The sequence below is a fragment of the Alosa sapidissima genome, chromosome 14 (genome assembly GCF_018492685.1).
Source record: "Alosa sapidissima isolate fAloSap1 chromosome 14, fAloSap1.pri, whole genome shotgun sequence".
Lineage (NCBI taxonomy): Eukaryota > Metazoa > Chordata > Actinopteri > Clupeiformes > Clupeidae > Alosa > Alosa sapidissima.
In genome coordinates, this window is record NC_055970.1 from 25,227,125 (window position 1) to 25,239,624 (window position 12,500).

Here is a 12,500-nt window from a genome sequence, read left to right on the forward strand (position 1 = left end):
CAAGGGAAAAGTGAGTGTGTTTGTGTTGCGCAAACACATGGGACGAGAAGTGTTATTAGCAATTTATTAGGTATGCCGGGATATGTATGAAAACTGGGCAGGTCTGTTTTTCCACCTTTTGTTATCCATATTGCGGTCAAATGAGTCAAAAGGACAAACTTTCAGAAACAACAGAAACAGAAATCCTTCTGCGTAATATGGCAAGGCACAGCATGCGCTTTCAGTGGACAGACAAAGTCGTTATTTACGCTGCCTTCATACATCTGCCTCTGAGTTCTTGGGGCTAGTGCGTATACTGTGACATGCTCTCACTTCGATACTTAAGTAGCCTCAGTCCACGTGAACTCACCTCGATACTGAAGTAGCCTCGGTCCACATAGTCGCCCAGGAAGAGATACCGCGTGGTGGCTGGTGAACCGCCCACCTCAAACAACTTCATCAGGTCAAAGAACTGGCCGTGAATGTCTCCACAAACTGCAAACACAGAAGCACACACAAACACACACACACAGATACACAGACACAGACACACACACACACACACACACACACACACACAGTGTCAAATGAAGTTAGATTTCAGAGATTCTGACAATCCCATGGTATAATGAATCATATTAGCATTACATGCTAGCAAGGGGTGTGAATTTAGGGTGTGCTAGATGTGTTGACTACTGTGTGATACAACTACATCTTCTGTAAAGGTGTGAGTGCAATTGTGAGGATGTATATGTATAGATAGATAGATAGATAGATAGATAGATAGATAGATAGCCAGACAGAAAGATTCCACATATGTATGTATGCATGTGTCTGTGCGTGTGTGCATGTGTGTGTGTCTGTGTGCATGTGTGTGTGCGAGTGCCTGCATGTGCGCTTGTGTGTGTATGTATGAAATGCCGGCAGCTAATGAGATCACTGATTTCACCCTGGCGGGAGATGAGTTGCAAAATCTGTTACCATGGAGCTATACTCTCTGTGTGAGAGAGGGTCTGTCTGTGTGTGTGAGTGTGTGTGTGTGTGTGTGTGTGTGTGTGTGTTTGCGGCTATCCTCGAGCTGTTAGTCTCACATTTCAGCATCTATTGATGTTTAAAATATTCATAAAAATCTGGTCCTGGGAACAAAAACAATACACGGTGTCCCTGCTAAATCCTCTCCCTATTTGTGTGTGTGTGTGTGTGTGTGTGTGTGTGTGTGTGTGTTTCTGTACTGTTTGTGCCCGTGAGCGATTCTCCCTCTAGCTGATCTCTCTTTTGGGGCTTTGGGCTAGAAGCTGGAGAAGAATAGAACTGCCAGACTCCACACACACACACACACACACACACACACACACACACACACAAACACTCACCCACCTACCTGCATGCACAAACACACACACACACACCATACAGAAAAGTTCTGTTTGTGTGTGTGTGTGTGTGTGTGTGTGTGTGTGTGTGTGTGTGTGTGTGTGTGTGTGTGTGTGTGTGTGTGTGTTCCTTTTTTTGCTAATTAGAGGACAGAGGTGCAGGGACAAAAGGTTAAGCGTTGCTTTATGGAAAATGAGTCCAGGGATTCTCCCCAGTCTGTGTGTGTATGTGTGTGTGTGTGTATCAATGTGTATTGGTAAGGGAGGCAGGGGCTTAGGATACATATATGTATGCATGTGTGTGCCATATTGTGTATGCTCAGTGTGTGTCTGCAATACTTTGTATGTCAGTGCAGTTTTCCATCATTCAGTTTGATTTTGATTGTACATCCTCTGCCAATCTCTAAACAATGTACATGGGAAAATTAACGGAGTTTTTGGTAATACAGTTCAAATAAGGTCTGAGTAAAGCAATGGCCGTCGAAAACCTCAGCGTTCAGTTTAATGAGTATTTACTATTCGGTATTATGTCACAAACTGTAGTCTTGTTTTTCGTAAAAATGAAGATGTTGCTACCAAAATGCTACAGCAAAAAAATAAGTGGACTAACAGCGCACCGCTTGCCTGGTGCAACCAGCAGGATGGTTGAGAGGTATCCATGGTTATAGATGACTCTTCACTCACTCCCCTCGACTTCTAATACAACTTTACATTACAGTCATAGTACCTATAACATCTGATTTATTCTATCCAACTGATTGTGGCTGCCAAACTCTTCTGTAGTCAAAGTCTTCACGGAGATAACATACACACTGATTTTATTAAAAGGAAATGAGCGCGGGGACTCGCAAGCAGTTAATTACTGTAATTGGGGGAAATATTTTGTATTATTCCCAAAACCCCATTCATTCGCGCATAGGATTTTTTTCTTACGAAACGGAACATGCAAAAATGCTAATCGAACGCATACAAAATGACGGTAGTGTCTACCACACTCTATAAGGGTGTGTATTTTGGGTAACGCTTTAGAATAACATGTGCTTATTAGGTATTAACAGTGCATAATAAGCAGTTAACAATTCATTACTAACAGTTAGTTAACTGTTGTTATCCTTTAACAACATTAACTAACTGTTAACATGCAGCTTGTAAGTGTTAATAAGCAGCCTTTTAAGTTACTTACAAGCATATTTGTTAACAGTTGTAAGTGTTAACAAGCAGCTTGTTAATGCTTGTTAATGGTGTATAAGACAAAGAGATGGATAACTAATACGCTTATAAGACCTTTCTTACCTATTTGTAGTACATTTTGCAGCCCCCCAATCTAAAGCGAGGACCATGTAGCCTATAGCTCTACAAGCCCGACCTTCTATCTCTACCTACTGTATCTATCTAGCTTGGTTTAGTTGTGAGAAATGCACGTTCAAAATTGCTGCAGCGAGCAGGAATCGAACACAGGTCTCCTGCGTCATAGAGTGACTTGTTACTAACTGAGCTACGTATTTTGTATGTTGTTTGTGTGTTGCTATAATGTAGGTGTGTGTGTGTGTGTGTGTGTATGCATGTGTGCGTGCGTGTGTGTGTGTGCGTGTGTGTGTGTGTGTGTGTGTGAGAGAGAGAGAGAGAGAGAGAGAGAGAGAGCGAGTGAGTGTGTGCATGTGTGTGTGTGTGTGTTCTAATCCTGTGTGTGGGATGCGAGTTGTGGGATGACACATTTAGAGGAAACATTTGCATTTTGACTATGAGGTGTGCCTATCTCAACACACACACACACACACACACACTTTGCTTTGTTTCAAGTGATATTATGCAAACAAAGCATTCTCCAAGTCAGTGTGTATTTATTGATCTGTTTCTCTGGCTCTCCTCTCCCCACCGCACTCCCAGCAAATCTCTCCTGTCCTCCTCTGGTGTGTCCACACACACACACACACACACACACATGCACAAATCTCTCCTGTCCTCCTTCTCTTCTAGTATGTCACACACACACACACACACACACACACACACACACACACACACACACACACACACACACACATGCACAAATCTCTCCTGTCCTTTTCCTCCTCTAGTGTGTCCCCATTTGTATTCACATCTCTCCAGTTCACACACACACACACACACACGCATACAGAGAGAGAGAAAAAAACAGAGAGACAGAGAGAGAGAGAGAGAGAGAGAGAGAGAGAGAGAGAGTGAGAAACAGAGATAGACACACACAAACACAAACACAAGCTGACCTGTGACGGGCGCCTCGATGTCCAGGATGGTTTTCTCCTGGCGCAGGATGGCGGCACCCTCACTGATGATGCGCATGGCCACGGCCTCCTCCAGACGGCCCTCTTTGGTCAGGTGGGCCTTCAGGAGGTCCACGCGCGGCCGGCCGTCCCCGTCAAACACCTCGCGCATGGTCAACCTGTGGCTGAGGGGGAATGGAACGGCTGCAGGGAGGCAGGGGGGTGAAGAGAGAGAATGATGGAGAGAAAGACAGGAAGAGAGAGTGTGAGGAAAGACAGTGAGGAGAGAGAGAGAGAAGAGGAGAATAGAGTGAGAGAGAAGAGGGACAGTGAGAGGAGGAGGTGAGAGAGAGAGGAAGAGTGACAGTGAGAGGAGGAGAAGAGAGAGATGAGGAGAGAGACAGTGAGAGGAGGAGGAGAGAGAGGAGGAGAGAGAAGAGATGAAGAGAGGGAGGGAGAAGAGGGACAGTGAGAGGAGGAGAAGAGAGAGAGAGGAGGATAGAGACAGTGAGAGGAGGAGGAGAAGGGAGAGAGGAGGAGAAGAGAGAGAGAAAAGTTGAAGAGAGGGAGGGAGAAGAGGGACAGTGAGAGGAGAAGAGAGAGAGAGGAGGAGAGAGACAGTGAGAGGAGGAAATAGAGAGGAGGAGAGAGAGAAGAGATGAAGAGAGGGAGGGAGAAGAGGGACAGTGAGAAGAGGAGAAGAGAGAGAGGTAGAAGAGACAAAGAGTACGACAATTAGGAAGAGAAAGAGTGAAAAGAGAGGGAAAGGGGGTAGAAGGAAAAGATATTTTAACTTTTGAAGGTTTCTTATTTATTGTCCGAGGACATGAACCTAATTTATTATTCACTTTCTGATAACACATCAAAAACTAGACAGAAGAGTAGAGAGGGGGGGTAGAAATGTGTACCGGAATAATCTGGAAGAGTCAGAAGTGAAGAAAGAAAGGGGGAGAGAGAGGAGAGAGGGAAGATGGAGAAATAGAAGATGGTGAATGAAACGAAACAGAACAAGAGAGAAGAGGGGAGAGGGGCAATCAAATAGAAAAGAACACAAAGAAAAGGTCACAGGTCAGAGAGCAGAGGGTCAGAGAGAACACATCATCACATGGACAACAGAGAACACATCTACAGCATCAAATCTTCACACACATCAGGGGCTGATACTACAGAGGACCATCACTGTGCCGCAACAGATCTACAGAGCACCATCACTGTGTCTATGCAACAGATCTACAAATCTACAGAGCACCATCACTGTGCCTATGCAACAGATCTACAAATCTAGAAAGGACCATCACTATGCTGCAACAGATCGCCAGAGGACCATCACTGTGCTGCAACAGATCTATAAATCTAGAGAGGACCATCTCTGTGCCTATGCAACAGATCTACAAATCTAGAGAGGACCATCACTGTGCCTATGCAACAGACAGCACTCAGACCCACTCAGCCTGTGGACAAGTAGACAAGTAGACAAGTAGTGTGTGTGTGTGTAAGAGAGAGAGAGAGACAGACATGGTCTTCACTGCTTCTATTGCCCTAAACAACCCCTTTTATATCTGATAGCATTTACGAGCCAGGACACACACAGACACACACAGACACACACACACACACACACATGCCTTAACATCTCTGGCTGTCTCACACATAATCTTTTTTGCTCACTCATACGCACACGCACACACTCACACACTCACTCACACACACACACACACACACACACACACACACACACACACACACACACACACACACACATACACCATTTTTCCCTTGCCCAAATTCTCTTGCATGTTACACACAAGTACATACATATGATATGTAATGCGAACACCAAAGCACATAGAACGCAAATCAAACTCAATTCAGACAGTTACTGCACATTTCCAAACTGCAGTGCACAAGCCTCCACAACAGCAGGTGGCACCAGATCATTCAGCTAGCACCTGTTTCCGCTGGTTAAGTACTGTCAGCATGTTCACAGCAGCCCCACCCATTTTGTAAACCTCCAGTCTGCTGTTTTATCAAAGGGATTCCCTGTCATCATTTAATAGGGGAATTCTGATGGGTTGACCATCCCTCAGATAGACCAGCGAGGCTGACCCTCTGAAGATGCCCATCTGAGTGTCGGTATCTCTGGGTCCCACAGTGCTTCAACTCAGCCCCGGTGTAACCACTAGCAATGCCATGCACACAGACCGAGCAAGACCAAGGGGAGCGGGGAGCAAAAAGCTGCTGTGTCAGAATGCATCATGGGACTCGGAGTACACTAAACGGCTGTCTCAAAATGCATCATGGAAGTCGGAGTACATTGGGGTAAATGCATCACGGGAGTTGGAGTGCATTGGAGTGAATGCATCATGGGAGAGAGAGAGAGAGAGAGCACATACAGACACCTAGATGTCATATTTAATGTATATGTCCCACATACATATGGCAGTGTTTGTAAATGTACAGTATATGGTGCATCTGATCACATACAACATTATTTATTATTTATTATTATTACTGTCTGTTTTTCATGACTGCCACAGTTTTGTGTGTGTGTGTGTGTGTGTGTGTGTGTGTGTGTGTGTGTGTGTGTGTTGCTTGAGGTGGGTGGGTGAGTGATGGGGTCTGTTTATCTGTCTGTTATAAATGTTTTGAGCATTTGTTTTGTTTCCGCCAAACAAGTCTTTATTTAGATATCCGAGTGAATTATTGAGTGTGAGCGTGTAGGCTCTGTGTGCTTGTCTGCATGCATGTGTGTGTGTGTGTGCTTGTGTGAGTGTGTGTGTGTGTTTGGGAGACGGCGAAGCACAGCAGCATGACTGCCCTGAAACCTCTTACATAACGGCGCCTCTGTGGATGTCAGTGCTGATAGAGATGCAGCCATGCAGCTGCCTTATAGAAATACACTTACTCACACATGAACACACACACCATAAACAGACCACAGCACACACATACTATAAAGAGACATTAACACAGTCAGACACAATAACACACACACACACACACGCACACACTGCCACAACAGACGACACACACACACACACACACACACACACACACACACACACACACACACACAAACACACACATATACACACACAACCACTGACAGAACAGTCGACACACACATATACGAAAAGAGGGGGATAGACAGAATGGGAAGTGAAGGAGAGAGCGAGGGCAGAGGAAGAGAGAGTGAAGGAGGGAAATAGGAAGAGAAAGAGATGCATGTCATTACTCATGAGCTGTCATGAGTCAGCTGGGAGACACGGATACACAATCGTACAGGAGGACACACACACACACACACACAAACATGAAACACATATTTAAGGAAATATGTACAAAATATGTACTCATTCACAGCCAAAGTCTTTCTCGCCACACACACACACACACACACACACACACACACACACAACACACAACAAAGACTGAACATATGGTGACATATTACTTGACAACAAAATGGCATATAAAGTGCTTTTCATTCATGATAATGGTTTCTATTTCCACCTATTGTTATATTATTAAACACACACACACACACACACACAAATACACACAGAGAAAGGACAGCCACTTCTCATTCCATTGCATTCACTTCTCTATCAAAATTTGGTGATTTGGCCTTCAGAAAACCCAACCTTGCCCAACCTATTTGCAAGTAAGAAACTTATCCACTCACACATTTCTGCATACACACACACGCACACACATTCATAAACACACCACTCCCTCCCTCTAACATACACACACACACACACACACACACACACACACACACACACACACACACACACACACAGACTCTGATTGTTCTGCAGAGGTGCTGGCTCCAGGAGCCCCACCAGTGTTAACACAGATAATGACCCAGAATGATAGTTTGGGAAAGTAGGCCGCTGCCGGGCCTCTGTGTGTTCCCGCGCGCCCCAGAGGTACGTGGGAAACGGATGCATTCAGGTCACAGCTGTGCTAGCGCTCCCTGCTAACGCTAGCGCCTGCCCTGCCCACCCTGCGACAGCCACCAGGTCTATGCCACGCTACGGTACACTTGGCCACGTCGCGCTGACCGCACCACACCACACCGGGCTGGGCCAAGGCAAGCCGGGCGAGACACACACCTGTCCCATGGCGTCCAAGCCTGTTCCATCCCGTCCTGTCCGGGCGAGACACACACCTGTCCCATGGCGTCCAGGCCTGTTCCATCCCGTCCTGTCCGGGCGAGACACACATCTGTCCCATGGCGTCCAGGCCTGTTCCACCCTGTCCTGTCCGGGCGAGACACACACCTGTCCCATGGCGTCCAGGCCTGTTCCATCCCGTCCTGTCCGGGTTGACAGTGCCCCTAACGCGCCGCAATCCTCTTACCTGTCCAGTCCACTCAATCCTCTTACCTGTCCAGTCCACTCAATCCTCTTACCCGTTAGAGAACACCAAAGCTGCCACTATCAACCCCAAAACCCCAGCCACTGGCAGTCTGCAGATCACCCACCTGTTCTCTCTCTCTGTGTATCTCTCTTTCTCTCTCTGTATCTCTCCATCTCTCTCTCTCTTTCTCTGTATATCTCATACTCTGTCCAGTAATGTTCCAGGCCCCTCTGGTCCAGCGGATGACACACCTGTTGTCTATCGCTCCCTTTCAGTTCCCCCCAAGCCCAGCAGCTGTACCTACACACACGCACACACACACACACACACACACACACACACACACACACACACACACATACATACATACATACCGGTACATACATATACACAACCCCCCCCCCCCCCCCACACACACACACGTATGCTTACTACTCCCAAACCTACACAGACACACACCCTTTTCAGGGAACACATATCCAGAAATGGTACATACACGTGGTAGTTTCTTCTCTGTACTCGCATCCAGGACCACTATCACAGTGCCTGTTTTAGCCAGCCGCAAACACCTGAGTCAAACACATAACCCACTTCCAACCTCTGTCCCCAACACAGGTCATCAGACTGACACATCGGACACCTCACACTGCCCCCAGCATGCCATGGCAGATCTCATTGGCTGTCATTAGTCAGCAGAACAGTTCATGCCCAGTGTCATCAAAGCTTTCATAACATTAAGTGCCTCAGCAGCTATTGTGGCAAAACAAAACAATCATAAACAAACAATAACTGTTAGCAAACATGGCAACATGATATTGTTATCACTGAAAAAATGAGTCATCAAAACTCTTAACATAATATAGTATTTTATGATACTACATTATGTTCTAGCATCATATCACTGTATTCAAATATCCCCGAATTAAAAAGGAGTACTGATGAGCATGCTTGACTTTGTGATCTTGGAAATGAATGCAACTGAAAGGTTAGTCATGCTAGCTGAATAGCCAACCAACTCCCTGACAAGATACTTGCAGTCCAATATGTAACCTACAACTACATACTTACACACCACTGCATTTTAGAGATTCTAGTTTCCTTGTTTGTCTTTTTTTGTTTACTTTGCTCAGAGGTGTCTTGATGGGTCGGCACCCCAAAGCAGAGAAACTCAATCACTGATTCCCTGACTTTGTTCCCTTCTTACAACCCCAGTGAAAACTGACCTGGGGACAGTTGCCTTCCTCCGTATCCCTCCACCCTCATGGCTTCTGTCATGTGTCTCCCCCTTGTATTCCTCCACTGGCAGATCTGGCTCTGGGGAAACAGGAGGCCAACTAGTCCCCTCATACCCACACGACTCACGTAACAAGCCTGGCTTTAGGAGTCCGTCATGGTCCCTTCTCAACACTAAAGGTTCTACATGCCTGCCTGTGAGGACTAGTTTCATGCTCTCTTGAGCTGAGAGGGAATGCTTACTGAATGCACATTTCAACCTCTCCATCAGACCAGGAGTAGGACATTAACAGAGGCCGACAGCTGGTTAGGGTACACACAGTTCAGATCAGTACAGTCCAAATCCCACAGATATGTTATAGCATTTACTCTGCTAGCCTGAGCGTCTGCCTCCAGCATCAGCAACAATGCACACACACACACACACACACACACACACACACACACACACACACACACACACACACACACACACACACACACACACACTTATTGGTGGGTGAGCCAAAGGAACAGAAGGCCATATGGCCAGATGACACAGAGTCCACTCTTACACCACTCAACAAGAGGCCCACAAGGAGCAATAGTGTCTCATGTCCCTCAATAACTCTCTCTACTGACCAAAATAAAACCACTATTCCATAATCTGCTTACTCATATCCAGATACATCAAGAGCTGATAATCTGACTACACTGATATTGTTTAGCTGCACCGTCAACAAAAAGATTTCCAAAGTGCTTTGGCCTGTGTGCTGTTGTGACTCACAACGCATCCCTCAGTAGTGATCATTGCTCCACCGTCAGATGAATGACACTAAAATGAGACGTTTCCGTTCCGTTCTGTTCTCCTCTCTTCTCGTCTTCTCTCGCCCCAACCCAGTTCTCGGCTGACTCCGGCATGGAACTGGTTGGGAGCAGGTCCGGTACCGCTGGGAGGGTTCCGTGACCCGTTAAATCAGCAGGCTTGGTCTCAGGGATGTCCTTGTCCTCTCCCTCGAAGGGCTATCCTCTCGCAGTGGGAACGCCCAGGGCGGGCAGCCCCAGGGGCCCACTGTGCAGGCTATTAAAGTGGAATGGGAGCCCTGGTCGGATATTACAGCAGGAGATTGATCGAATTAAAGGGAGAGGAGATGAAGACATACACACACACACACACACACACACATATACACACTCACACACATACATACACACACACACACACTTATCAGCCAGCCATTCAGATGCCTCCCACCGGGCTTTTATTTAAGCCTTGTCATGGCCAGAACTTTGAACCAAAACAACCAGCATCACTACACATGCTTAGAGAGAGGGGATGAAGACATACACACAGACAGACACACACACACACACACACACACACACTTACAGTATGCACAACCAACATAACTACACATGCTTATGTTTTCTACATTCTCACACTAGAAGCCATCTACACACATAGTAACTCTAGATTTCACTCAAAGACAGACCTAGAAAGTAGTACACTACACACACACAAACTTACACACACACCCTACAGACATAAATAAATATATACAGATGTATAGTTGAGGTGCACAAATAGATTCAATATAGAGTTGATATACAGTAAGTAATATAGTAAGTGCAACCACACACACACACAAAACACACACACACACACACACACACACACACACAGCACAGCATAGAGTGAGTCTAAGTACTGCAGAGCGCCACGTGATGCAGATAAGAGAAAGTAGGACAGAAGACTCCAAATAAGAGAGGAGGAGAGGAAGGAGAGGAGGAGAGAGAAAGAGAGGACATGAGAAACAAGGAGATGAAAAGAAAAGAGAGGGAAGATGAAGTAAAAGAGAGGAGAAAAGATGAAGAAAGAGGAGAGAACAGAGCTGAGGAGAGCAGAAGAGGATTGATGGAGGTGGAGAAGAGAGGAAGATGATCAGGAGGAGAGAAAGAAAGAAAGAAAGAAAGAAAGAATAAAAGAAAGAAAGAAAAAAGAGAGGATGTGGATAACAGAGGAGGGGTAAAGGAGAGAAGAGGAGTGGGATGAGAGTCCATTATTCCAACTTTTACATCCTTAAAGCACATCCAACCACACTGGATCCATAGATGAAAAGAGAAGGTGCAAAAGAGAGCATATCCCAGGCCCTCTGCTTCATGCTCACATGATACTCGCCCAGCCTCTCTGTCCTCACATAGGAGGAGCAGGAGAAGAGGTGGAAAGAGAGGAGAGAAGGAGGGAGGGAGAGAAGAAGGGAGGGAGAGAGGGAGAGAAGGAGAGAGGATAGAAGGAGAGAGGGAGAGAAGGAGGGAGGGAGAGAGGGAGAGAAGGAGAGAGGGAGAGAGGGAGAGAAGGAGAGAGGGAGAGAAGGAGGGAGGGAGAGAGGGAGAGAGGGAGAGAAGGAGAGGATAGAAGGAGAGAGGGAGAGAAGAAAGCAGAGGATAAGAGAGGAGAGAAGAAAAAAAGAGCAGAGAGGATGGGAGAGGAGAGGGCTGGAGAAGAGAGATTAAGAGGAGAAATCAGGAGAGGAGAGGAGTAGTCAGAGGAGTGTGAGAGATTTGTGAAGGCCAATGTTATCTTCAGCATCTAAAGATGACCGTACAACTGCTAGGAGATCCCACTGATAGGCTACAACACACACACACACACACACACACACACACTAGACGGTTCCAAGCTTTCACTACGACAGATGGCTGCCTGCAATCTTAAGCTTTAAGTGGGTTGTTTGTTACTATCTTTTGTCCACACATTCAAAAACACACACACTTGCATTTACTCTGTTTGCATTTGTGTGTGTGTGTGTGTTTGTGTGTGTGCGTGTCACTCAGCGTGCTGTCTTCCATTCGTCAGCCTTTCAGCTACATTTCTGTCCCTTGTCAGAACATTCCACTGTGTTCTGCTGGTTCCGTCAGATTCCGTTACGCTACCTGGTTTGCCGTAAACTCTCGCATTTCACTGATTAACTCACGCAAAATACAAAATAAGACTCTGTGGTGGCGCGGGGCCTGGTAGGGTCCTGTCTCCTCCTGGTAGGAGGGTCCTGAACATGTCAACTTCCTGTCCGAAATCTCTACAGGAGGAATATGCAGAGTGGACAGACCAGTGGGGCAAAGAGAAGGGAAGACTAAACACAAGTGTACGAGAGAAAGATGAGAAGAGGAAGGAGAGAAAGAAAATTGACTGAGACAAAGAGACACATTGAGTAGAGGAAGGGAGGAATGGAGACACAGTGAAAGATAAAGCAAAGGAATGAGAGAGATGGAGAGAAAGGAGTAGAGAGAGAGAGAAATGGAGAGAATAATATAATAATAATAAGTT

At 46.1% G+C, this 12,500-nt stretch overlaps 1 protein-coding gene across 5 annotated transcripts in view; it reads right to left on the reverse strand.

Moving 5' to 3' along the window:
- The window catches only part of ppp3cb (protein phosphatase 3, catalytic subunit, beta isozyme), a 33,950-nt gene that overhangs the window by 14,263 nt on the left and 7,187 nt on the right, over positions 1-12,500 (reverse strand). For 3 of the 5 annotated variants that reach the window (XM_042061998.1, XM_042062002.1, XM_042062000.1), the window contains exons 2-4: positions 4,504-4,512; positions 3,599-3,799; positions 350-474 (exon numbers count right to left, since the gene is read on the reverse strand). In XM_042061998.1, the coding sequence (XP_041917932.1) occupies positions 350-474; positions 3,599-3,799; positions 4,504-4,512 (335 nt within the window). The remainder of the gene's footprint in view (positions 1-349; positions 475-3,598; positions 3,800-4,503; positions 4,513-12,500) is intronic. The other 2 variants (XM_042061999.1, XM_042062001.1) reach the window with 1 other exon arrangement.